General features: G+C 48.5%; 2 protein-coding genes across 2 annotated transcripts in view; both read left to right on the top strand.

Moving 5' to 3' along the window:
- Positions 1-27661, top strand: part of LOC309337059 (major histocompatibility complex class I-related gene protein-like) — a 135903-nt gene that overhangs the window by 102267 nt on the left and 5975 nt on the right. The gene's annotated exons all lie outside the window — the stretch shown is intronic.
- On the top strand, positions 475-27661 carry LOC309337066 (major histocompatibility complex class I-related gene protein-like). The gene is made up of 8 exons (XM_081853730.1): positions 475-641; positions 10849-11124; positions 14874-15149; positions 17851-18138; positions 20416-20499; positions 26073-26099; positions 26743-26775; positions 27302-27661. Exons 1-8 carry the CDS (start codon positions 557-559, stop codon positions 27322-27324), a joined length of 1092 nt encoding a protein of 363 aa, XP_081709856.1. The 5' UTR covers positions 475-556; the 3' UTR covers positions 27325-27661.

The following is a 27661-nucleotide window of genomic DNA, read 5'->3' as shown; positions in this document are numbered from 1 at the left end:
GAATGCATTTACTGCCTCTGACAGTGGAGGAAGAAGGGAGCCATCACTGAAGCCATGCAAGGGCTTTTTAGAAAGAAGACCCGGGAGGCTGCCCTGCACTGACTGGGCCACGAGTCCACCTCGCTCAGGACCTCACAGCCCCTCCCCCCAGTTTCAGAGAGGGGGGCATTCCCAGACCCCCTGGAGTTGCAGGGACTGAACCTGGGTCCTCCCCTAGCCACCCCCTCCGCCCCCCCCTGCAGGGCAGGACAGGAAGAGCTGCCGGGGGGGGCAGAGGGAGGGAGGGAGGGAGGTGGCGATTCCCAGCGAGGAGCTGCAATCACTTTCTCTTTCCCTTTCCAGCCTCGCTCCCAAACTTGCGCCTCAAGGTTTGCCTGGCGACCGGTGCCGCCATCTGTGTGCAGATTTTCGATTGGTGGAATATTTTCCCCTCGGCCAATCCCGGCTCTCGCTGCTGCTGGTTCCGCGGGCGGGGCGGAGAGCGGGTCTCAGAGAGTTGGAGGGAGAAGGACGTCGCTGGAGTGAGAGGAGGAAAAGGAGCATCGTTTGGGGGGAGATGGGGGTCCTCCTCCTCCTCCTCCGCTGGCCCCCCCTGATCCTGGGGGCGGCTGCCCACCTGCTGCTGCTCCTGGACTGCGCAGGTGAGGACTGGGCTCTGGGGCGGGGGGGGGGGAGAAAATGATCCCTCCCCAGACCTCTCTTTCCCCAACTTGTTGCTTGTTTTGTATGCCGCCCGGGGCAGGGGCCGCTTCACTCCTGGGCTCGGGGCTCAAGCAAAGAACAAAACGAAGCTTGAAGGTGTTACAGATAGGTAGCCGTGTTGGTCTGCCATAGTCAAAACAAAATAAAAAAATTCCTTCCAGTAGCACCTTAAAGACCAGCTAAGTCAGTTCTAGGTATGAGCTTTCGTGTGCATGCACACTTCTTCAGATACACTGAAACAGAAGTCACCAGACCCTTCTATATAGTGAGAAGGTGGGGAGGGGTATTACTCAGAAGGGTGGTGGGAATGGGTGATTGGCAGATAGCTGTGATGAGCCTGTTGACGACTCTTAACGACTGCAATAGTTCTTACAGGAAAAAGCAAGGGGTGGGAAGGTGAAAAATGGCTTTGTCATGTATAATGAGATAAGAATCGAATGTCTTTGTTCAGACCAGGTCTCTCCATGGTTTTAAGTTTGGTAATAAGTTGCAATTCAGCAGCTTCTCTTTCCAGTCTATTTCTGAAATTCCTTTGTAATAGAACAGCTACTTTGAGATCTTGCATAGAATGTCCTGGGAGATTGAAGTGTTCTCCTACTGGTTTCTTTGTCTTGTGATTCCTGATGTCAGATTTATGTCCGTTTATTCTTTGGCGTAAGGTTTGGCCTGTTTGTCCAATATAGAGAGCTGAAGGACACTGTTGGCATTTAATGGCATACACAATGTTAGACGATGAGCAATTAAATAGTCCCGAGATGGTATGTGTGATGTTGTTGGGGCCAGTAATGGTGTTGTCCGGGTGTATGTGGCAGCAAAGTTGGCATCTGGGTTTATTGCAGGCTCTGGTGCCAGTGTCCGTGTTAGGTCTGGTTGTAGTATTATTGTGGGTTAGGAGTTGTTTAAGATTGGGTGGCTGTCTGTAGGCAATGAAAGGTCTTCCTCCCAGAGCTTGAGAAAGAGAACTGTCATTGTCCAGGAGAGGTTGTAGATCTCTGAAGATGCGTTGTACTGTTTTAACTTGGGAGCTGTATGTGATGACTAGAGGTGTTCTGTTATTTTCTTTTTTGGGTCTGTCTTGCAGCAAGTTCTCTCTGGGTATCAGTCTGGCTCTGTTGATCTGTTGTTTAACTTCATCTGCTGGGTATTTTAGTTCTAAAAAGGTTTGCTGTAGATCTCTTAGGTGAGAGTCTCTGTCTGTGGAATTGGAACTGTAACGTAGTGCCTGGCTATATACAATGGACTGTTTGGTATGTTTGGGATGGTAGCTAGAGGCATGTAGATATGTTTGTCGGTCAGTTGGTTTACGGTATAAGGTGGTGTCTATGCGCCCATCCTGTATTTTTATAATGGTGTCCAAAAAATGTATTTCTTGCATAGATTGATTCATTGTTAGGTTGATTGTGGGGTGAAAATCATTGAATTTCTGGTGGAAGGTGTCCAGGGTCTGTTGACCATGTGTCCAGATGATAAAGATATCGTCAATGTATCGCAGGTACAAGAGAGGTTTGAGTGGGTAGGAGTTTAGGAAACGTTGTTCTAAATCTGCCATGAAGATGTTGGCATACTGTGGGGCCATGCGGGTGCCCATTGCTGTGCCGCTGATCTGAAGGAACAGGTCATCGCCGAATTTGAAGTTGTTGTGGGTAAGGACAAATTGGCAGAGTTTGGTAGCAAAGTCCGCTGTGGTTTTATCTGAAATGGTGTTCCTTATAGCTTGTAAACCATTGTTGTGTGGGATGTTGGTATACAGAGATTCCACATCCATAGTAGCTAGTATAGTATTGTTAGGAAGATTATTTAAAGATTGTATTTTCCTCAGAAAATCTGTGGTGTCACGTACATAGCTGGGAGCACTGATGGCATATGGTTTCAGAACAGAGTCCATATAACCAGAGACACCCACTGTAATAGTGCCAATACCTGAAATGATGGGGCGTCCTGGATTTCCTGGTTTGTGTATTTTAGGTAGAAGATAGAAAGTTCCTGGTCGAGGTCTGTTGGTGTGTTTGTGAGGATCTGTTCTTGGATGTGTGGGGGTAGCTCCTTAACAATCTTATTCAGTTCTTTTTTGTATTCTTGTGTGGGGTCTGAGTCCAATTTTATGTAAAAGGCGGTATTGGAAAGTTGTCTGTGAGCCTCCTGAATGTAGTCAGTTTTGTTCATGTGTTGGCATGAACAAACATTGTTCATGTGTTGGCATGAACAAACATGTGTTGGCATGAACAAACATGAACAAACAACATGTTCATGTGTTGGCATGAACAGTTTTGTTCATGTGTCAACACCCTTGAAGGTGTTGGCAGGTTTAATGGTGGGGAAAGGGACTCGCCTGTCCTGCCCCGCAGCTTCGTGTTGACTCTGGTTTGTGTGTGTGTGTGTGTGTGTGAGAGAGAGAGAGAGAGAGAGAGAGAGAGAGAGAGTGAGTGAGTACAGGTCTTTCCTTTTCTCTCTGAAAACTCAGCTAAAAACTCTGGCGACCAGCCTGGGGGTGGGAGCTGGACGCGTCTAGCAGACTTCTGTTACCGGAAAATCCGAGGGCTCTCTTGGACAAATGAAGACACCAACCAGAGCAATTCAGAGCAAAACAGCAGCCAGTAGGCTCAGTCTTTATTCAAAGGAAAGACTGTCGCGACAGGACTCCCACCGCCCATGAGGTGAAGCAAGATGGAAGCCCCGAACAAAAGGAGACCCTTACTTTTATTAACTGCTAATCACCTTAGCTACACCCTCAGAATTTCATCATATTTACATCATGATTATGTCAGAAAACAGGAGGAGTCAGGGGATGGACTGGGCAGGTAACCTGAGTATCTCAACACCTGGTCAGTGTCCCTCTCCCCCTCCCCTGTAAGTCAATTTGAAAGTCAAAGGAAAAGGGCGCAGTTTCCTGCCCCCTGAGGGAATCCGGACACAGTCCCTTTGTCTTGGACGGGGCAGAATTCACCATCGTATGCAGCCCATTGTGTCCTTGGCCGCCTGGTGTCTGCGTCCATCAAGCAAACCTTCAGGGTAAACAGATCAGTTGGGAGGAGACGCTGTGTACGTGCTCGTTCGGTTGGGGGATTATGGCTGGTCGGAGCCAGGTCACCCCCCTTTGATAGTCCTTGTAATTTAGAGCAGAATAAAAGCGGTCCAATGAAAATCCAACGTACGGCTGATTTTTGGTGAATATAAAACGAAAAGGACTTTGAAGTTCAAACCAACCCCAAGTTTTCGGAAACAATGTTGCAAGACCTTGATTGGATCAGTCACGGTTGATTGAATTCGGAAACGTTGTATCAGCGAGCTGTCAAACAGGGGAAACAGCAAAATACCGGCTGCAGTACCAGCGTAGCCACTGCCAGGGGCGCTGTTCGCTAATGCGGATTGGTTGAGACGGCAGGCGGCTAACCCAGGGTTCGGTCGCCCGGTCTACTCATGTTAAAGATAGGGCGATGCGGAGCACTACAACGAAAAGCTGTCAGGCTAGCGCTTCCTTATTTACGGAACGCATTTTTAGGAGATAGATAGATAGATAGATAGATAGATAGATTCTTTATTGTCATTACACAAGTGCAACATTGCACAGTGCAACGAAATTGGATGCCATCCCTTAAAAAAACAACAAAAGCAAAACAGCAACAACAACCAAACAAACCACATTCCAGCCACACCCACACCCACACCCATCAAACTTCCAGGTCACACTATCGAGTTACAGCATTCAAAAAGGCCACAGCTCTTGGATAGAAACTATTTTTCAGTCTATTTGTCCTTGACTTGATGTTTCTATATCTCCTGCCAGAAGGCAGTAGTGCAAACAGACTGTATCCCGGGTGAGATGAATCCTGCAGGATGTTGTTTGCTTTCCTAAGACAACGGGAACCGTACAGTTCTTCCAAAGATGGGAGAGGATGACCAATAATCCTTTGGGCTGTGGTTATGACCTTCTGGAGCACCTTCTTCTCCCTAGCTGTACAACTGGAGAACCAAGCACAAATACAGTATGTGAGAATGCTCTCTATGGAGCCTCGGTAGAAGGACACCAGCAGTTTCTCACTCAGATTGTTCTTCTTTAAAAGTCTGAGGAAATAAATTCTCTGCTGAGCCTTCTTCACCAGAGCAGTGGTATTTGCGCTCCAAGTCATGCCCTGATCGATAGTCACTCCCAAAAACCTGAATTCCGCCACCCTCTCCACCCGTTCCCCGTTGATATACAAGGGCTGAATGACCGCCTTTTTTGTCCTGTAATCCACCACCAATTCCTTGGTCTTAGCTGTATTAAGAGCCAGATTGTTCTCTCCACACCAAACACAGAGCCGCTCCACCTCGTCCCGATAGGCGGACTCATCCCCTCCTGAAATGAGCCCCACCACCGTAGTGTCATCAGCAAACTTGATGATTTTGTTGCTGGAATAGATGGCTGTACAGTCATACGTGTAGAGAGTAAAGAGCAGGGGACTCAACACACAACCCTGTGGTGAGCCGGTGTTAAGGCTAAGGGCTTTGGACATATGTGACCCTACTCTAACCCTCTGAGAACGTTCTGACAAAAAATCCAAAACCCAGAGACAGGTGGAGTTGGAGAGTCCAATCGCCTCTAGCTTGGACACCAGTCTATGGGGGAGGATAGTGTTAAAAGCAGAGCTAAAATCCACAAACAGCAGCCTCACATAACTCCCCGGCTGCTCCAGATGGGACAGAGCAGCATGGAGAGTGGTGGTGATAGCGTCTTCTGTGGATCTATTTGCCCTGTATGCAAACTGGTAGTTGTCAAAAATTGGTGGAAGACAGGAAATAATGTGACGGCGCACCAGTTTCTCAAAACACTTCATGATGATTGGAGTCAGTGCAACTGGTCTGTAGTCATTCAAACTACTGATAGTGGGTTTTTTAGGCAGAGGAACAATAGTTGACGACTTCAGGCAGGGTGGGACAATAGACTGGTGTAAGGACTTGTTGAAGATCTTAGTAAAGACCCTCGCCAGCTGATCCGCACAGCCCTTCAACACCTTTCCAGTGATGCCATCAGGTCCAGCAGCCTTCCTCGGATTCACCATCCTCAATACCTGTCTCACCTCATGCTCCTCTACAGTGAATGAGGGGCCCCTATGGGGTGGTGGCTGTAATACCGACGTCTCAGGTGGCTCCCTCTCGAAGCGAGCAAAGAAGAGGTTAAGCTCCTCCGCCAGCAAAGGGTCACCGTCGACAGCACCAAGGTTAGGTTTGTAGTTAGTAATATGCTGAATCCCCTGCCACATCTGTCTTGTGTTGTTACTCCTTAAGTTATCCTCAATCCTCTGCCTATAGACCAGTTTTGCCCGTCGAATACCCCTCTTCAAGTTTGCTCTTGCCACACTGTAAAGCTGCACCTCGCCCGACCTGAAAGCCCTGTTTCTTTCCCGCAACAGGCACTGGACCTCTCTATTCATCCAGGGTTTCTGATTGGGGTAAAACCGGATGGATTTATTTACTGTGACAGTGTCTGTGCAGTGATTGATATAGCACAGAACTGCCGCCGTGTGCTCCTCCAGGTCTGAACGATCGAAAATATCCCAATTGGTTCTCTCAAAACAGTCCTGCAGATGGTGAATAGCACCTTCAGGCCAGATTTTAACAGTCCTTGATATTGTGGGAGCCCGTTTCCTGAGTGGGATATATGCTGGTACCAGGAACAGAGACATATGGTCGGACTGGCCCAAATGTGGCAACTGTAAAGCCCTATAGCCGTGATTTACATTCGAATAAACTTTATCCAGTGTCTTGTCTCCTCTTGTGGGACATTTCACATGCTGATAGAGCGTTGGGAGCACTGTTTTAAGTTCAACATGACCCTCTAAAGGGACATCTCCGGGGTCAGGGAGGGGGGACGTGTGCATGTGTGAGTATGGTGCTTGTGTATTACGTGTGGGTGTGAATGAAGGGGGGGGTCTCCGGCAACACTTCATTGCGGGGGGAGGGACACATCTGAATAAGGGGTCCCCACCCGCAATTCCCAATGTTGTTTTGCTCAAGAGTTCCCTTTCACAGGCACATTCATAATCAGGCTCTCCTGCTTTACAATTGTGACTCCCCCCCCCCCCACAAAAACCCCTTCCTGTTGCCTGTCAAAAATGTAGATTTTGTAAATTATGCAGGGGGCTCCTCTGTGCCGTTTCTGTACAGCCCGTTTCGTACACTGTATCTGAAGAAGTGTAAATGCACACGAAAGCTTATACCCAGAGCAAACTTAGTTGGTGCTACTGGACAGTTTTTTAAAAAATTATTTCGACTGTGTCAGACCAACACGGCTACCTAGTTGAATCTTTATTGTAAATAGCTTTTGTGGTTCTCTAATGGAAAATGGTATGAATATAATACTATATTTAGTTTAAAAGTTGCTTGTTGCAATAGAATTCTCACAATAACTTAAAAGCTTTAAGAACTGAAGAGTAAGACCTGTTATTTTTCTCTTGAACCCTCTCCATATGGAGGGCTGCCCCCTCACTGTGCTACAGGGCTGGGCAAAGGGTGGTGGAAACCCCTGGTTCCTTCAGATTCCTCCTCACTTTGGGGTCTCACGTGTGACTCATTTTGTGGCTCTTTGTCTCCACTGAGCAGAACTGCCTGTGTTGTTTATCCAGATGCCACAACCAGAGGCAGCCTTGCTCTGAGCTCTTGTGGTTTGAACTGGGGGGAGCCCCTGCCCTGGGAGGGGAGGGTCTTAGAAGTGGGTCCCATTTGATCTGGCCTGAAAGGAAACCAAACCGACCATCACGGCGTATGTAATTCAAGCAAACTCATCTTGCAGGTTTTCGCTTCCTTGAACTTTGTTTTCCACAGTGGATCTCCCTCAGCAGGTGGTAGATTCTACTTCCTTGGAGATTTGTTAGCAGAGGTTGTATGGCCATCTGCCATGGATGCTGCAGTCGAGATGCCAGCATTGCAGGGGGGTTGGACCCCCAGAGTCCTGTCTATGATTTTTATTTTAGTTTCCTAGTTGTTTTGAGATGAGTCACTGGCCAAACCCAAGCGGGCTTCTTCCTCCTTGAGGGTAAAGTTGTCCAAAGTGCATTCAACACAATTTTCACAGGGTCCTCAAGGACCACCTCTTTCTATATGAACCTACCCGGACCCCGAGATCATCTTCTGAGGCTCTCCTTCCTGTGCCGCCTCCTCTGGAGGGCGGAGGGTGGCAGCAGTGCGAGAACAGGGCCTTCTCTGCAGTGGCTCCCTGTCTGGAAGGCTCTCCCCTGGGAAGTTTGCCTGGCACCTTCATTATACACCTGTTGGACTAAGTCAGGCAAAAACATTCCCTTTTAACCAGGGCTTTGGTTGGGCTTTGATTGACATCCTTTTAAAAGTTTTTTGGGGGGGGGGGATCGGCTTTTTTATTATTTCATATTTTGTGGTTTTGGTATATTTTGATTTTGTTCTGTGAGCCGCCCTGAGACCTCTGGGTATAGGGCAGTATTGGAGACCCAGTGTGGTGTAGTGGTTAAGTCTCGTAATCTGGGGAACCGGGTTCGCGTCTCCGCTCCTCCACCTGCAGCTGCTGGGTGACCTTGGGCCAGTCACACTTCTCTGAAGTCTCTCAGCCCCACTCGCCTCACAGAGTGTTTGTTGTGGGGGAGGAAGGGAAAGGAGAATGTTAGCCGCTTTGAGACTCCTTAAAGCAGGGGTGTGAAACTCAAATTCATCAGGGGCCGCATCAGCAGTTTGGTCACCCTCAAAGGGCCGGTTGTATCTGTAGGACTTACAGTACAGGAGAGAAGGGTTCAGGCAGCCGTTGGATCTGTCACATCACAGGATGGCATGCACTCAATATAAAAACAAGTGGAGGTTCCCTGAATGCATGTAAAGTGGAGGTTTCCTGTGTAGAACGGGCGGCGCCGCTAGAGGGCAGACGTTCTCTGGCTTGTAGGCTGCCGCGCATGCGCTGAAGAGGCGGCTTTCTTGTGTCAAAAAATAAAAATAAAGCGAGAATAAAAGGTGAAGGCTGGCGGCCGGCGGCGGCTACACGGGCCACATGACGAGGTCTGGCGGGCCGGATTCGGCCCGCGGGCCTTGTGTTTGACACCCGTGCCTTAAAGGGAGTGAAAGGCGGGATATCAAATCCAAACTCTTCTTCTTCTCTTCAGTATTTTCTTTAATATCTTCATTGGAATCCGGTTTTGGTGAGCTTTAGAAGAAAAAGAAGATAGGGAGGTATATCCATTCAATAAATAATAATAATAATAATAATAATAATAATAATAATAATAATACGTCCCATTTCTGCTACCTGAGGCAAAACAGGAATAGCCTCCTCTTCCCCTTTTAGCACTGTGCCCCTTTACCTTCCGCCAGGGAAATGCCCCATCTCTCGCTGAACTCGACTCAGCTTTTCCGTCAGAGGGGGGTGTTTTGATGGTGGCAGAAGCCCCAGGTATGATGCTGAAGGCCTATGATCAGCTCCCTCCCTCCCCAAGTCTTTGTGAGCTGTTTCTGTGGGTCTCGGATAATATCTAGGCAGAGAATGGGACGGGTGTTGGAAGGAAGGCCTCATCTTTACGCCCAAATCTGTGAGGCCTTTCTTGGTACTGACAGAGTCATCTTTTAAAATTGAGTTTATATCCCCACCTTCCTCCCAAAGTAGCCCAGGGAGGGAATTAAGGGGCTGCAGCTGTCTTGGGGGGCCATCTCTGTGGGACTCATCCTGTACCCTGTACAGCGGTGTCCCTAGAGAAGTCCCATGGGGCCTTGGCTCTTTCCTCATGCGCAACGGAGGCACACAGCCCCCTTGCTTGGTACACATTCACTGTGACTTGGGAAGAGGGTGAAGGAGTGTGGGGAGTGAGCAGAAACAGCAAAATCTGCTGATGGACGTCCACAAAAGTTAATTGCTTCTGATGGGGATCTGCTGTGGAGACTCATTAGGCCCCCTGGTGGCCAGAGCTGGTACAGCCTGTGGGGAAATGAGCCCTTTTGCGGATAAGGTTCTTCCTTTGCCACGCTTTGCCCCACTTCCTGTGTTTCATCTTGTGAATGGGCAAGTGTGGGGAAAGGGGATGTGGGGCCACATGTTAAGACACATGACCCCAAAGTTGCATTTGCCCTCCTGCCCCTGCTATTCCTGTGGGAACCCGCTCTGTAGGTGGCAGCTCAGACCATTGAAAGATTTCAACACTGAACCATTGAAACACCGATTCTCAAAAGGGGATCCAGGAAGGATCCTGGAAATTGCAGGCCAATTAACTTTACATCTCCCTGGAAAACTGGTGGAAAGTGCAGGAAACCAGCAACTGGAATGCATTTCGCTTGAAGGATTTCAGCTGTATGCTGGAACCATACCAATTATATATGCAGAAGGCAGAGAGCTCTTTTTGTGCAAGGTATTCCCAGTACCGAAAGAGCTTTGAAGCTCTCTGCCTTGCATAAGAGACTCTGGCAGGTTCTCACAGGATCTTGTGGGGCTCTCCTGAGTTCCCAGGAGATCTTTCCAAAGCCTCCCAGAGCCCAGGAAGCAAGACCCAGGTCAGAGCTGTTCAGGGCATGGCTCCAGAAGGTCAGATGGTGGGGCGGCTCCAAGGGAGTGGCTGAACTAGGCCCATTCCTGCAGATATGAGCCATCCCAGTCAGGGCAGACAACTCTGAGCTCCCTGGACCAGTGTTCTGACCCGGGAGGAGGCAGCTTCCTCTTCTCCCATATATGGATTTTGCCTCGTCTGGTCTCCCCTCCATCTACTTCCCAGCCCTGAGCCTGCTTAGCTTCCATTCGGTGCCTGCATCCTGAGCCTTCAGACCATGTTGGGGAAGCTCTTATCAGCTTGGTGCTTGCAAGTGGGGGGCAATTCCTGCCCCCTTGGCAAAAGGGAGGGGCTGGCCTCTCTCTCCTTCACACGGAGCCTCAGCAGAGACATGCAGAGATTTAGTGCTGCCTGGCAGAGCTTTTTCTCGCCCTCTGCTCCATGGGCTATTGTTGTTTACTTGTATTTATATCCTATCTTTACCTCTTCCAACTCTGTTCTTAGGCTCCTTCTGCTCTGCCTCCTCCATGTTTAAGGGCAGGTCTAACAAACTCCCCCAAACCCTGCTGAGCTTTGGATCTCCTGATTTAGGGCTGCTGCCTGCAATACAGCAGGATTAAGCTGCTGCCTTCATCTGCAGGACCCCTAACTCTCTGCCCCCTTTTCTCTTCCTTTCCAGGCTCCACTTCTCACTCCCTGCGCTACTTCCACACAGCCGTGTCTGAGCCTGGCCAGGGGCTGCCCCAGTTCATTGCTGTGGGATACGTGGATGACCAGCAAATTATTCAGTACGACAGTGACACCAAGGAGGCGCTGCCTCGCGTCCCCTGGATGAGGAAGGTGGAAAAGGAGGATCCTCAGTACTGGAACAAGCAGACTCAGGGCGCTCAGGGCGCTGAGCTGTCATTCAGGGTGAGTCTGCAGAATCTGCAGAATCACTACAACCAGAGCGGAGGTGAGTGGAAGGCAGGAGAGAAACAGAATCACACACCCCCACCACCACAATGTTTCCTCCAAGGGCCAGAATTGCAGGGAGGGGGCTGCTGGAAGGAAAGGAAATGGAGGGTGGGGGTCTCCACCAGGGCAGAGGCATCTCCCCTTCCCTTCATGAAGGTCTTAATGGGGGCTGGGATGGTGTGGGGTGAGAGACAGAGAACGAGAATTGGAGGGCAGAGACCCCCCCCCCCAGTATGACCCTCTCTGGACCTGCACATCCTACCAGGAAATGTCTCCCTTGCCTGCGCTTCCTTCCATGCTAGGCTTGGCTTAGGCCTTCTGAGGTGGAAATCTGTCTAGTTCATTTTCCTCTGGGAGGGGAAGAGAAGGGTGGGATCCTGAGGCTGAGACAAGCAAGCCTTGAGTTCTGGTCCTGCTGTGGGTCTGCATCTGCCTGTTTTTCTGGTAGGCGTATTGTGATTGATCCCACTTAACATTTTGAGGAAACGGGAGGGGAGTGAGCTTCATTTATAAAATGAGGGAGAAAGCAATTTATGCTGAAGAAGCAATGAGACAAAGCAACTTCCCTCCAAGCAAAAGCTCCATATCCAGACCAGCTGGTGGGGTTTGTGGTTTGGTTTGTTGTTTGCATAGGTCAACCACAAACCATTGTTTGAGTGCATAAAAAGAACTATATCACCTTGGGACATGGTCTTGGAAAAGAGACTTCTTCATTTTTGAGTAGTTCTATTTTTTTTAAATGATATTTATTAAGGTTTCAAAGAAAAGATTACATAAATAAAAGGGAGGGGGAGAAAAAGAAATAGAAAAGAAAAAAAATACAAAATACAGAAAAAAGATAAAAAACACTTAAAAAACACATCAGTCTTTCCATGCCTTACATTTCATTTCCTTACTTCCCTGACCTCCTCACACCTCCCTTTTTTGTATTCCAGTTCTATTGGTTAATTCAGCAATTTCTTTCCCTCTTTGTTTTTGTCTTAATCCCTTAACTTAATATATTATAACTTTGGATTTTCACCTGTTAACAATCCATTTTTACATACACCTTTATAACATTGCTGCTAAAACCACTTAACTTCATTCTGACATCATTCTAACATTCATTAATTTTGCAGTATTTCTGTAAATAGTCTTTAAATTTCTTCCAATCTTCTTCCACCGACTCTTCTCCCTGGTCTCGGATTCTGCCAGTCATTTCCGCCAATTCCATATAGTCCACCACCTTCATCTGCCATTCTTCCAGAGTGGGTAAATCTTGTGTCTTCCAATACTTTGCGATGAGTATTCTTGCTGCTGTTGTGGCATACATAAAGAAAGTTCTGTCCTTCTTTGGCACCAATTGGCCGACCATGCCCAGGAGAAAGGCCTCTGGTTTCTTCAAGAAGGTATATTTATATACCTTTTTCATATCATTATAGATCATCTCCCCGAAAGTCTTAATCCTTGGGCATGTCCACCAAAGGTGAAAGAATGTACCTTCAGTTTCCTTACATTTCCAACATTTATTATCAGGCAAGTGATAGATTTTTGCAAGCTTGACTGGTGTCATGTACCACCTGTATATCATTTTCATAATATTCTCTCTTAAGGCATTACATGCCGTAAACTTCATACCTGTGGTCCATAACTGTTCCCAGTCAGCCATCATTATTATGTTGAGTAGTTCTAGAGGGAGGACTCCAAAGTAGCTCTGTTACAATCATTCTACTTCCCAGAGGGAGCAATTTCCCTTCTCCTCCCCCTGCACACCTTTCTGGGGCTTCTACCAGCCCCACCCCACCCCCCAGCTGATTTGTGGGGAAGGAGATGGGAAGAAAGTCCCAGTTGTGTAGGTAAGACTTGGTTTTTAGACTAGCTGTGTTAGCTGAATCCAGCCCAGAAAAGCAGGATTTCTGTTGAGAGAGGCTTCTGTAATGCAAGACATTCTATACTCAAACTCAATTCAGCTGTAAGCCAAGGGCTCCTGAGATGAAAGGGGAAGCCTAAATCAGAAGTGAGAGCAACCTGGTGTCTTCTGGGACAGCCTCTCCTCCATTGCTGAGCTCCCTCAGGCTCCCCGGAAACACAGAGAACAGCAGAACTCTGTACATGGCAAGGAGCAACCATTGCCATTTCCCATCCTGTCTTGGGGTGCCTGACGTAGCTTCTCTCTATGGTTTTGTTGTGGGAAATCAAAATGGCTGTCTGCTGACCCTGCTGGCTGGCCTAGAGGAGACAGGGCTGGGGTCCTCAGCACCCGTGGGCCCTGCCAGGGGTCTGGGGTCTCAGCGGGTGCCGGGTGATGCCACCTGCCAAGTGAAAACACCAGATCAATGCTTCAGACACTGAAATTGAAGAGCAGATTTAAAAGTCACAAGCATTAGCATATATAAGAACATCCTCCAGTTATGTGGTCTGAATGAGAGCAGAATAATCTATATTTCCATTTCAACCAGTTGTGACTGAAGTAACAGAGGTCAAAATTTATCCATGGCACCTCTTTCCACAGCAATAAATGGGATGTATTGAATCTTTGAGCTGCCTTCCAATAAAGTCAGTTGATTCGACTCCCATTCAACTCCCGGAACCATTCGAAAACCAAGGCATGGCTTCCTGTACTCAATTGGAATCCACATTGGATGTTCGGCTTCCAAGGAATGTTTGCAAACCAGAACACTTACTTCTGGGTTAGGAGGAGTAGCATTAGATACCATCCCAAATCTCTGATGATGAATCCAGTCCAAATGCCATCTCTGAAAAGTGAGCCATGAGGAAAGTGGCCCTGGAACTGCTCTGTCTGAATGTCCGGCTCCCCAGGCTGCCTTTGGCTGAGATGCTGGCAGAAGTGGCACTTTTCGTGTTGCAGATGGACCCCCGGAATGAATTAAGCTCGTATCTGGAGGGTCCACTGTAATACGTAATAGGAGAATCAAAATGATCTCTCCAATTTAAGGATTATGGGACTTCAAAATGATTGTTTTAATGTTGTTGTTGTTTTGAAGATTTGGCGGTAGCCCCCTGGGGTGGGCAGGAGGATGCAGGGACCCACCATCTTTGACAAGGGCAGCCTGGCTTCTGCTGAGAAGGGGGGGGGGGCATTTTGAAGTGGGGCAAACCCCCCTTGCAGCTTCCCTTTCCCTCCCAGGCCATGAGGAAACTCCTTTTTCCAAAGGCCCTTCCATGACTTTCCTCCTTTAGGGAAAAGGTCCTTGATATGGAGAAGCTGGGGGGAGAAAGATGGAGGGGAAGAGGAGACCTGCTCTCTTGAAAGGGCCCCCAATGTGTGGGTGTCCCCCTTCCATGTTGCCCCTTTCCTCTTTCTGGGGACGACGACGGGGGGGCGGCAGCTGAGGCTTCTCTCCAAAAGGGGCAAGATCCAGAGGAGCAGAGCTGGGGAGAAAGAGGGACAGACTGTGACCTCCGGCCCTGCAAGGGATGCTCCTCTTGGGCAGGAAGGGAAACCCCACCCCTCCCCCACCTCCAGGGAGTTGGGAGAATCCACTAGGAATGGGGGGGGGGAGAAAGTGTGAGGCAATGAGAGAGAGGGGGGCAATTAAAGGGGGGCTTGTAGTGTTTCCCTCAGTGAACGTGTTCTGCGGATGAGCCTTCAGAAAGATACAATGCTGGTTGATTTTTCTCCCCTCTGACTGCTGCCTCTTCCCTGAGTCTGAGGGAAATAAATCCTTTTTCCTGGACTCTTTTGCTAATGGGGGATGGGCTGCGCTGACCCCCCTTGACCTCCTGGGCCTCTTCTGGTCCTTCCAGGGATCCACACCCTTCAGTTCATGTACGGCTGTGAACTGAGCCCAGACGGGCGCAAAGGAGGGTATTTGCAGTTCGGCTATGATGGGAGAGACTTCATTACCTTTGACAAGGAGACCCTCACCTGGACGGCAGCTGATACAGGGGCCCAAGCGACCAAGAGGAAGTTGGATGCTGACTTGGCCGGGACCCAGCACACGAAAGCCTACCTGGAGGAGGAATGCATTGAGTTGCTGCAGAGATACCTGGAGTACGGGAAGGAGACTCTGCTGAGGACAGGTGAGGGGGGCAGTGGGGGGACGGGGGCTCAGTGGGGCAGTTTCCCTACAAGCTCCCCTCCCCCCCCAACAGTCTTCCTTTCTGGACCAAACACTTTTTTTTGGTGGGGGAGGCAGAAAGAAGTTTGGGGCTCTGGGAGGAGAAAAGGGATCACTTCAGAGTATGATTGGGGGGGAGAGATGCTTAAAAACACCCCTTATGCCCCTTTGGCTAGGATAAGGGATGGCAAAAGACAAATGGGGGGAGGGGGCACAAAGAAACAGCAGGGAAGGGGCCAGGAAAGCAAAATGCATTTTAGGTAAAAACATGGACAGATTTGAGGTGGGATACAAAAACCTTTTGCCTTTACACTTGGGTACATACTTATGGGGAAAGTCTCTAAAACAAAATTAATTAACCTTTTTAAAAATAGAAAATGTGTGGGGCGCCCATGAGATATGGATGCAGCCCCCTCACTAAGTCTGTAGGTTAGCCACTCGTGGCCTAGAAGCAGAAAACCTGCACATAGTGAGAGAGTATGAAAATTCCCTCTTCTACCTTCTTATTTCTTTTATTTGTGAGGAATTTTACTTTTTCCCATGGGGAACATTCAGAAGTTTAATCTTCCCCAGCCCCGTGCCTTGAAATGGTACAGTCCCCTCTTCTGCCTTCAAGAATCTGGCACAGGGGCCAGTCACATGATCAAGTGTTTGGACTGGCTTTCTTCCTGTCTCTCTTTATTAGCTTTGATGATACTAACATTAATTGAAAATGAAATAATTCTAGCACCCTCCCTTTTTGCGGACTGACACATACGTATTGGCCATGCTTAGAGAGATCTGAGCAATTTCATCTATGGGGCCTGGTGATAATTCACCCCAGAGACACTGAGCGTATTCGTTGAGGTTGAGGATTTCACCCCAAAAAGCCACATGGAAGTGTTTTCAAGGGTGACAACGTGCAAAGGAGGCTGGGAGTCATCCTCTTTGGGATGGAAGTTCGGCTGAGGACAGGTGGGTGGGGTGGGGAGGTCTTATTTTGGGTTTCTGTGGGGAAAGGGCTTGACCTTCCTTCCCTCCTGCTCCCCCCAGCAGAGTCACATCCCTCCTAGACCCAAGTTAACCAGTCCAGGCATTGCAAAGTGGGTGGGATCCTGGACCGGCCCTTCAGACAACAGCTACCCAGGGAGCCAGTTTTTGAACAAGGGTTACATTCTGCAAATCTTGCCTAAAGCCAAAATTGTGTACAGTGGTGCCTCGAAAGACGAAAATAATTCGTTCCGCAAGTCTTTTCGTCTTGCGAGTTTTTCGTCTTGCGAAGCACGGTTTCCCATAGGAATGCATTGAAAATCAATCAATGCGTTCCTATGGAAACCGCCTTCAGACCAGGTCCGGGGACAGTCTGTCCCCGGACCTCTTCTGAAGGCCGGCGGGGGGGGGGGAGTCTTTGCTTCCCCCCGCCTGCCTTCCCGGGACAGCGGAGAATTCATCCGCTGTCCCGGGGGCTTTTAAAATGCTGGGGGGCGGCGGCGCTGCCGCCTGCCAGCATTTTAAAATCGCCCCGGGACAGCGGGTGAATTCATCCGCTATCCCGGGGGCTTTTAAAATGCTGGCGGGCCGCCTGCCAGCATTTTAAAATCGCCCCGGGACAGCGGTTGAATTCATCCGCTGTCCCGGGGGCTTTTAAAATGCTGGGGGACGGCAGCGCTGCCGCCTGCCAGCATTTTAAAATCGCCCCGGGACAGCGGTTCCCCGCTGTCCCCGGAGATTTCCCTATGGGCTTTCGTCCTGCGAAGCAAGCCCATAGGGAAATTCGTTTAGCGAAGCGCCTCAAAAAACGGAAAACCCTTTCGTCTAGCGGGTTTTTCGTCTTGCGAGGCATTCGTCTTGCGGGGCACCACTGTATAGTCAAAACACATTGGATTCATGGTCGATTGGGTTTGCCAAAGTCCTTCTTTCCCAGATGCCCGCCTCCTCTTTTTGGTTTTTAGAATATTTTTGGCAAGTGCATAAAGCTGTATGTGCACAAGTTAAATGTGCGCAAGTTGCTGGCTTACTGGGCCTCCTGGTCTGCCATTTCTACTCTAGGGGAGGCTGCCGTGGATGGAGAAGGGAGATGGGCCCTTTCCAACCTCCAGGGACCGTTTCAGGGCAGGCGGGAGAACCAGAAAGGAGCTCTGTCTTTCCCAGGGCTCTTGGCTTTGTTCACTAACTATGGAGCGGAAAAGTCCCGGAGAACAGAGAGCAGTGAGTCCAGCATTTCTTCCCCCTCAAGAGAGAAATCAGGATCAGTTCATGACTTGCAACTTCGAAGGATCAGAATGAATCCCGCTATTGGGGACCTGGTGAAATTTGCCCCTCAGCCTAGAGGCAGCTCCCTGGGACAATCTTGGAACCACAAGTTGTCATGTTTGAGTAGTGTTGGAGCTTTGCAAGATGACAATTTAATTTGTAGCCAGTCTTTCCTCCCAAAGGAGTCTGCTTTGGCAAACAGAGGATAAAACCTCTGAAAACAGTTCCACCTTAGAGACAGATTGGTGAAGATGCCAAGGCAGGTTGAGGAAATCCCATTTATTCACAGTTATTTTTAATTTCTGCAGATGCGAGATTCTGACTAGGTTGCCCCTTGGGTCCCTGCTCATCTGCTCTTAAAAAATACAGGATTCCTTCAGGCTCCCGTTGTGGATGTCTCTCTGTTAACCCCAATGCGGCCCTTTTTGCAGAGGCTCCGGTGGTGAAGGTGACCAGGAAGGCAGACTATGACGGCTTGGAGACCCTCGTTTGCCAAGTCCACGGCTTCTACCCCAAGGACATTGATGCCAAATGGGTGAAGGACGGGGAGGTCTGGCAGGAGGGCACCCTCCAAGGATTGGTTGCCCCCAATTCGGACGGGACCTACTATCTCTTGCTCAGTGTCCGGATCGACCCCGAGGAGAGGGAGCGCTTCCGGTGCCGCGTGGAGCATGACAGCCTGGAGAAGCCTCTGGACGTGGCCTGGGAGAAGGAGCCTGGTGAGAGACAGACAGACAGACAGACAGACAAGAAGGGGAAGGGGTGGGCTCTGGGAGGGGGATTTCCACCCAACTCCTCAGATGGGGAACCCCAGTTGGATCCTGTCTGTGTCTCTGGAGGGAAGCAGCTGAATCGGAATCGGAATCAGCCTTTTCTGGCAAGTGTCTCATAGGCCTTAAACTCAAATTGGAGGTAAAAACTGGCCATCACTTTTTGCCTTAAGTCCAAGCAGTTGTGATGTCACAGAATGTGGCCAGATGTGTTATTTCTCCAAAATCAAACGACCTCCTCCACATGGCTGACTTACTTACACTCCCTGCAACTTCAGTTAAAAGAGGGAGCCCCGGACTGACTGTACTTCACAGTGAAAAAGATTCTCACTCGCTCCTCCTCACACTCAGGCCCGGCTAGAAAAACTGATACTCATCTCCACTCAGCCCAAACACCCGCACACCGCTGGGAAGAGGAAGAAGGGTTTTTTAATAACAATGCTCGTCTCACAGCGCCAGGAAAGCTGCGCCTGCAGGAACCAAAGCAGAATGTCTAAGAGCAAGACTCCCTTTTCCCCAGCAGGAGCGCATGCATGCACAACACATTCCCACCCACACCCCAGACTCCCCTTCTCACAGGCAGGCAAACGAGGATTATGGAAGCGGCCCTTGAGCCAAAGACTCACCCAGGCAGGGGAGAGGGGACCAGGGCTCACTCACTAGCGCTACCGAATTCAGAATTTCTACACAAACAAAAAAACCTGGACATGTTGCCTCATTTTAAGAATCTGTCTGGACAGACATTTTAAGTCTGAAGAAGAGGACGTGTCCAGGAAAAACCGGACGTATAGCAACCCTACACAAGATGCTTCTTCCTAAGGGTTTACCGTCTTTTTCGCTCCATAGGGCGCACCTAGTTTTTAGAGGAGGAAAATACGGGAAAAAATATTCTGAATCAAATGTTGCACTAAACTATTTAAAGGAGCAAAGCGGGCGGCTCCTGTCCGCTTTGCTGCTTTAAATTGAGCCTCAGAGGAGGGTAGGAAGGGGAACCATGGCTTATCTAAGTCCAGTTAATAATGCTGAGCCTGACTTATGGCCATCGAGATTAGCCTGGCCGCCTCAGTGGAAATCTGGGGAGGCTAAGATGGACTTTCCGGGGGTCAAAGTGTGGTTGTGTCTTCCTGCCCGGCATCTATTTCCTGCCCTCTTTCCACCCTGCACCCCCGCACCTGCTTCGAGGGAAGGAAGCGGAGCCATGGATCCTCTGCTCGCAACTGCAGTGGATTCCCTCCACGAGTGTAAGCTGCTCCCCTTCCACTTTCCTGCTTCAAAGCAATCACGGAGGAGGAGGAATCCGCTGCAGCCGCGAGCAGCGGAGGATCCATGGTCCCCTTCCTTCCCTCCTCCGTAGTTGCTTTGAAGCAGGAAAGTGGGAGAGGAGCTGCTTACACGAGTGTAAGCTGCTCCCCTCCCACATCTCCACTTCAAAGGGAGCCCGGGAGGAGGGAATCTGCTGCCGCTTCCCCCACCTCCCGCAGAAGCCGCGCGCTCTTGAAAGGGGCTGTGCGGCTTCCCCTGGGAGTTTCTGGGAGGTGGGGAGCTTTCCCCACCTTGTAGAAAAGCCCGCAGGAGCCGTGCAGCCTTTAAAGAGCGTGCCGCTCTTGGGGGCTTTTCCCCGAGGAGGGAGAAGGGACTATGCGGCCAGTCAGTCCCTTCTCCCTCCTGGGGAAAAGCCTGCAAGAGCGCACGAAGCTTGTGTGAGGCTCTTGGGGCTTTTCCCGCCTGCCTCCCCCCTGCATTCATTCCATAGGACGCACACACATTTTCCCTTGCTTTTTAGGAGGGAAAAAGTACGTCCTATGGTGCGAAAAATACGGTATGTCTTCCTTGAAGGCCTGTAATGCTGGGCTCTGGGGGGTCTCAGAGGGAAGGGAATCCCTGCCTCTCAGGGTCAGGACAGAGAAGGCTGAAGCGCCTGAGCAGGAGGAGACCTGCTTTTAAGTCTGGAGTCTGTGATGAAACAGATGTGCCTGTCAACTGTCTTCCGTAAATGAATTGATTATTTTAAAGACCTCTAATGCTGGACTCTGGTGGGGGGGGAAACTCCGTTGTATTGGGGCCACTACAGAGAGGACCTTGGCCTGTCAGGAGAGAGAGGGCCTGCTTTCACATGTAAAATCCTCCCGGGCTCATAGCTCAGCACCTCCACTCAAATCTCCTGCTTGAGGCCTTGGGGAGCTGCTGCCACCAGTCTCAATAAAAATGTCTCTTGCCTCCTTATAGGTAACCTGGGGCTCATTGTGGGTGTTGTGGCTGCTATCCTGCTGGTCTCTGGGATCTTTGGGATCATCATCTTCTTCATCCGCAGTAAGTAAACCCTGGATACGTTTGCTGCCTCTCCTGTGTCCTTCTGTCTTGGCCTCCAACTGGGAATGTGCTGGTGGAGCTTCCTGGAAACTACCCCTTGTATCCCTACAGAGACCCCTCCCCATGAAACACCCTTTGAACATGAACCAAAAGTCCTGTTGGTCATTGCTTTGCGCTCACTCTGTGCTCAGGAAGTTCACTTTCCACTGTTGGTTTCTGCTCTCTTCACTGTGCAGCGAAGTGCTTGTCACGAGACAGGTGTTTACATTCCACAGTCTGTGCTGTTGGGCTTTCCCACGGGAAAGGAGACTGGATGTGACATACACTGGTTTCCTGTTTTTCTCAGTTCTCTCCGTGCTTCAGAGGAGAGAGAATGCTTTCTCTGCTCTCGGAGAAGCAAGATGCTTTTCTGTAATCTACCAGCTTTGAAGTGTAAATAAAATAATGTAAAGTATGTGGCACGTACTCCTCATCATTCCGCTGTGCTCAGGACTCTGACAAATCAACATTTTTGGTTCCGGGCCCAGAAAAACGCAATCAATCTGACGGATGGACTTCGGAGTGCCGGCAAAGGATCGGAATGCAGAGGAACAGAGGGACGGATCGCTCTGCGCGTCAAGATGATTGATGAGGTACGTGCTACTGCTACGGGCAGCCTGCCAGCTTCTAGTTAATGGCTTTATGGCTGGACTTTGAACTTTTAAAAAGCCGTTTGCCAGGCTCTAAGGCAAAGGCTTGGGACGCTGGAAAACCGAAAGTGCATTTTTAAAATTGCCTTTGGAATGAGGTTTGAAGCAGCTGCAGTTAAGCAGAGTGGCACAGGCTCACAGGCAGAGGCTGGAAATCGAAAGTACTTCTGAACTTGCTTTTGGAATGGAGCAGCTGCAGCTGTACACAGACGCAGCTTGTATAAAGCAGCTTGATTTAAGGCAGCATAGATGACGCAGAAGGCTAATGCCAGAGTCATGATGGCTAGCTGCAGAAGGCTGGCTGATGCAAGTGGGGAATCTGTTACCACTCAGATTGCTGATCCAATTGCTCAGCTCACAGTAGCCTGTGATACTGCCATGATTCAGAATAAAGCAGACCGCCAGGGTGATAGCTGCATGGGTAAGGGGGAGTCTTCACAGACGTCATCCCAGAGTGCAGTGGAACCACCAGATGGCGCCAAAGCTTTGAAGGCAGTGAAATGCTACTTGTGTGGACGTCTAGGCCATATGAAGAGGGAATGCAAATATCCCAGGGCCAAGACAGAGCAGCGCAGCGAAAGCTCATCGCGTGGAAGAGGCCAGAACAAAGGCAAAGGTCCGGTGTCCAGGACAACACAGCACAAGGCAATGGTCTCACGCTTCACTCCAAACGTTGCAAAGGTCCAGAAGACGTCTAGATCTTTCTTCGTTGTTGATTCAGCAGCGACCCACCACATGTGCAACGATAAGCGATTGTTTGTGTCTTTTACACTGCAGGAAGGTGCGATTCACCAGGCGGATGACCACACAATCCCCAGTAAAGGCTACGGAACTGTTGTTCTTCACAGTTTGGACTTATCGATAAAAGATGTACTTTATGTACCAGATGCCAAACATAATCTGCTCAGCGTTGGACAGCTGAATGAGGGGAAAATTGACGTTTCCTTTAAGAACAAAACGTGCATCATCACAAAGAAAAATGATTATGTATTGCATGCTGAATATGTTGATCGTTTGTATGTTTTGTATTTTGATGATGATGTGCAGGATGAAACTTGTTGCATTGCAAGTTCTAACAAAAGTTTGCATGCAGAATGTATTCATGATTTTCACAGGAAATTTGGTCATTTGCATTTTGAGGCAGTATCTAAGATGCCTGCCTTGGTTGAAGGTATGACTATTAAACCCTGCAGGTACCACATGAAGTGCAAGGCATGCGCAGCAAACAAGGTAAAAATGGCTGCGAAAGGTAAGGTGTCTAGTAGGCAAGCTACAGAACCATACCAAATTGTTCATGCTGATTTGGTTGGACCACTAGCGCCCTCTTTGGGTGGAAACAGGTACTTCATGGTTCTTATTGATGCATTTTCCAGGTATATTTATGTGTACAATCTTAAGCAGAAATCAGAGGCTTTTCCAAGGTTCAAGGAATTCTGTGCTTGGTTGGAAAATGTGCATGGTAAGAAGATAAAGACTTTTTTCAGTGATCGCGGGGGAGAATTCACTTCTCAGCAGTTTGAAGCTTTTCTGACTGAGAAAGGAATTCAACACGATTTGTCTAGTCCTCGCTCGCCATGGCAGAATGGACTTTGCGAGAGGGCAAATCAAACATTGCTTCAAGGGTTAAAAACCTTGCTGCATGATGCAAATCTTCCAGAGAGTTATTGGGCCGAAGCTCTCTCGTGTTTCACTTACAGTTATAATTGCAGGTTATCTTCAGCGATTGGTTGTACCCCGTATGAGAAGATGTTTGGCAAAAAGCCATACATCAAACACATGAGAATTTTTGGTTCTGACATGTGGGTTCACACACCACAAAGCTCCAAGTTAGACAAGCGTGGATTGCATGGTATCTTTCTAGGTTATCAGAAAGTTTCTTACAGAATAATGATGACTGACTCTAAGACAATTAAGCTCACAAGAAGTGTATAGTACAATGCCAAGTGGGGGGAGAATGTGGGAATTTTCCAATGTTATCCTGATGACAGTGATGAGACTGAGGATAATCAAAAGCAGCCACAACAACCCACACCCACTGATGAAGGTTCTGATTCTGAGTCTGAAACTGAATCGGGTGATTCAGAGGATTTCAAGAGTGTGAAAGCCTCTATGCGACCCTCTGAAAGCTCTGATCAAGAATTGGAAGAACCATTGTTCACAATAGGTCATTTTTCTCCTAAGAAGGAAGAGGAGAGTGTTGAAGACCTACGGCTAATTCGCAGGTCACAAAGAGCCACAAAAGGCAGACCTCCAAAGAGATTTGCTGATGAGTTTGCTAAGATAGCAGTAACAGCTGTTAAAAGCTCCAAGAAGGTATTTGAACCTTCAAGTTTCCAAGAAATCCAGGATTTGGATTCAAAGGAAGCTGAGCCATGGTTAAATGCCATGAAGGCTGAGCTTGATTCCTTAGAAAGGAACAGAACATGGGAGCTTGTTCCAATAGTTCCAGGAATGAAACTGCTTTGAAGCAAATGGGTCTTCAAAGCGAAGACTGATCAAAATGGCAAGATAGTCAGACACAAAGCCAGATTGGTAGCCAGAGGTTTTGCACAGGTACCAGGTGAAGACTATCACGAGACCTACTCACCCACCATGAGGTATGAGAGCATTAGGCTTATGCTCAAGCTAGCTGCAGAGGAGAATCTACACATTAGTCACCATGATGTGAATACAGCTTTTCTGTACGGATCTCTAGGTGAATCACTTTATATGCTTCCACCTGATGGCGTACAGGTAAAACAGGGATTTGTTTGTGCTCTGAAGAAGTCCCTTTATGGTCTCAAACAAAGTGCATGGTGTTGGCACACAAAACTCACTGAAGTATTGTTTTCTCTAGGTTTTAAGCAAGGGAAAGCTGATCCATGTGTATTTGTCAAAGAGGAGGGGCAAAAGAAACTGTATTGTTTGTTTTATGTTGATGATATTTTATTCTTTTGGAAAGATGTCACAATGTACAATAACGCCCTAGCTCAACTGAAAGAGCACTTTGACATGAAAGATCTTGGTGAGGTAAGCAACTACCTATCTCTGGAAATAGAGAGAGATCAAGATGGTAACATTCTAGTACACCAGTCACGGAAAATTGCTGATGTGTTAGGCAAACTAAACCTGATGGATGCTAACCCTATAGACACACCGATGACAACAGGTTATCAGGTAGATGACACTGAAGAAGCATTTTCTGACACTACACTGTACAGAAGTGTGCTAGGCAAGCTAAACTTCATTGCCAGATGTTCAAGACCAGACATTGCTGTTAGCTGTAATTTGCTAAGCAGACAAGTCAACAATCCTACTGTTAAGGATTGGAAAGCTCTGAAACGCATAGCGCGCTATTTGAAAGGCACTATGCATTATAGACTGAGATTTAACAATCAGAAGTCTGGTGGTCTTGAAATATTTGCAGATGCAAGTTTTGGAAGTGACACTACAGACAGGAAAAGTAGTTTGCTACATGTACAATCAGGGTCTATTTGATTGGTCATGCAGGAAGCAAACAACAGTTAGCTTAAGTACTTGTGAAGCTGAACTGAATGCACGGTCTTATTCACTTAAAGATTGTGAATGGTTGTTACAATTGTGCAAAGACATGAAAATTCCTGTCAAATGTCCAATCCAGGTTTACCAGGACAACAAAGCATGTTTGGCTTTGCTGAATTCTGAAGGTTGTAAGCAAAGCACGAAACACTTGCAATTGAAGTTCCAACATGCTAGGGAATGTATTCAGAAGGGACTTGTAACGGTGTCCTATATGCCAGGTAATGAAATTCCTGCTGATGTATTGTCCAAGATTGTATCAAGGGATCAACACTGTACCTATGTGCAGAAGTTGGGTTTGTACTGATATTGTACGAACACGCTGCCCAGTGATGTTCACAGAAAGGGGGAGGATGTTGGTTTCTGCTCTCTTCACTGTGCAGTGAAGTGCTTGTCACGAGACAGGTGTTTATATTCCACAGTCTGTGCTGTTGGGTTTTCCCACGGGAAAGGAGACTGGATGTGACGTACACTGGTTTCCTGTTTTTCTCAGTTCTCTCCGTGTTTCAGAGGAGAGAGAATGCTTTCTCTGCTCTCGGAGAAGCAAGATGCTTTTCTGTAATCTACCAGCTTTGAAGTGTAAATAAAATAATGTAAAGTATGTGGCACGTACTCCTCATCATTCCGCTGTGCTCAGGACTCTGCAAAATCAACATCTACCTGACGTTTTAATCCATCCTAAACCTTCAGTCCTGTACTCACTTAGCAGGGAGCCTTCCTTACAAATTTTTAGGTGCCAGATAAAAACCTTTCTCTCTAACCAGGCCTTTGGCCTTTTAAATGTGTTTGTGGGAGCAGAGTTACTGCTTTGTTTTTGCTTTATTATGTATTTTGTGTTCTCATTTTGTATTTTTATGTTGTGAACCACCCTGCCATCTTCATTAAATGAATAAATAAATATTGATCTGGGAGGACGCTGTATTGAACTGAATAGACTTTCTTCTGAGCAGACTTGCCTAGATTTGCACTGTTCATTATCCCCCCCCCCCCCGGGCAAATTTAAGGATTAAGAGTCTGTTGGGAGTGAAGTAATAATCTGAAAAGGAATAAGTACCGGTAAGTGAAGGGACTGGATAATGTTTCCTTCTACCCTTTGGAATTTGTCCACTGCCTGGTTCCCATGTTGATTTTTTAAATTTAATTTCCTCATTTTTTTCTACTTCTTTGTAAAATGAGTTCCTTGAAATGCTCCCCTTCTGGGGCTCCCCTTCCTTGGAGGTGTTTGGAAGAGACAAGAGGAGCATCTGCTGGGAAGGTTTCAGCATCTGAGAGCCAAATGGTTGAAATAGGTCTGGGTGGCCTCTGGAGGTCCCTTCCAGCTCTGACCTTCTGCTTTTGTCTTCACAGGGAAATCAGCCTACGAAGAAACCCCAAGTGAGTGACTCCTCCCTTCTCTCTGTCTGACGTATTTCCCCCCAATATGGAGCAGGAACACGTTACAAACAGACCAAACCAAACCTGGTGGTGGCCTAGTCCTTAAGCCCAAAACCCTGATGGAAAGCTTAAGCCTGTCTGCTCAGCCTGTCTGGGGACAGCAAGGGGTCCCTCAGGGCCAGGAAAAGGCTGCAGAGAGACTGTCGGCTGAGGGAGGGGCTCCAGGAAGGAGCAGGAGGAAGAGCCGAGGGTGCGGGGAGAGAGGGGTCTCTGGCGGTTTAATTTACTGGAACCTGAAGCTAAAGAATTGGTGGGGTGGCTCAAGTCTGTGGATGTCAGGAACCCTCCCCTCCGGATTTGGTACCACTGCTCCCTTTCTCTCTCTCCCCCCACCACCCTTCTGCCTTTCTGTCCCCTTCCTACCCAGATTGCACACACCCTCGCTCTAGTCCCCCGCTGCCTCCATGCCAGGCTGTGCCCATCTCTCTTTGCCTTCCAGCACCTGCTTCTCCCTCCAGTGCTGTCCTTGAGCCCCCTTGCCTCTGGGCTGCCTGTGCAAAGGGAGGAGAAGGGCTGAGGGGGGCTGGGGGGGTGGGATCTCCCTCCCCGGGATCCTGACTCCTGTGTTTCCTCCCTTTTGCAGCAAGTGACCAGGGGCCCGACAGCTCCACCAGGGGTAAGTAGGGGTGCAGGTGGGGGCAAAGTGGGGCTCTTGTAGAAGACTCCGTGGGGAACATCCTCAAATGGAGAAAAGCTGTTACCCCCCTTGGGGTTTCCAAGAGTGACATAATCTGCAGTGTTCACTGAGCTGAAAATCGCTCTTGTGACTCATTCTGTCTCTTCATCTGAGCTCCACAGAGGATCCCCTCTACCTGACAAATGGGTTCTATGCTGGATCTGAATGAGAGATCTTGGAAGGGGTTCTGGAAGGGAGTTTTCCTTCTGGTAGGACTGCTTTGTGTGCTTCCGGTATTCCCCCAAAGTGTGCAGCTTGGCTCACTTGCTCAAGCTGCCCTCTGCAGGCCCATTTTGGTGATGCTCCTGGCATATCTCATGTCTGATCTGACATGATGAGGGATGGTGGCTTTCCTTGGGAGGCTGGACTAGATGGCCTTTGGGTTCCTACGAGCTCTGTAATGCTGATGTCCCCACACCATGATGTTGGCTTAACTTTGAAACACTCCTGTTCTTTATTTCTGCAGTTTCATACCAGCCCGGTGTGTGAGATGAGACCAATAGGAGCCTGCCCAAGTTTTGCTGTGAATTGCAGAGACTCAGAGCTCCTGCTGTCCTTTAATGTTGTTTCTGATGTTCCTTAATCCTGGCTCTCAGTCATCTACTCTGACTTCAGCTGTAACTTGTATTTGAGGATAATCATGTTTTTTGGATGGATTTTGGCCAATTTTTGCTTTGCAGAAATGTGCTTGTATTAATGAGAAATCCTCCAGATATATGCAACTAAAAGCGTTTAAAATTAATGAGGAGACTAATGTCTCACAACAAATGGAACTAATCTGTACAAAACACAACTTGAAATAAGAGACATTGCACATATTTTGTAA

This window comes from Podarcis erhardii (assembly GCF_964252035.2).
Source record: "Podarcis erhardii genome assembly, chromosome: 2".
In the NCBI taxonomy this organism is placed as follows: Eukaryota; Metazoa; Chordata; class Lepidosauria; order Squamata; family Lacertidae; genus Podarcis; species Podarcis erhardii.
The sequence above is the reverse complement of the archived record's forward strand: the minus strand, read 5'-3'. Positions and strand labels throughout refer to the sequence as shown.

Bases quoted from the DNA above. Each gene is read 5' to 3' on its own strand.
- LOC309337066 (XM_081853730.1), top strand. From the start codon at position 557: ATGGGGGTCCTCCTCCTCCTCCTCCGCTGGCCCCCCCTGATCCTGGGG. The intron at 20,500-26,072 runs GTAAGTAAACCC...TTGTCTTCACAG, and splicing joins CATCATCTTCTTCATCCGCA to GGAAATCAGCCTACGAAGAA. The intron at 26,776-27,301 runs GTAAGTAGGGGT...TTATTTCTGCAG, and splicing joins GCCCGACAGCTCCACCAGGG to TTTCATACCAGCCCGGTGTG.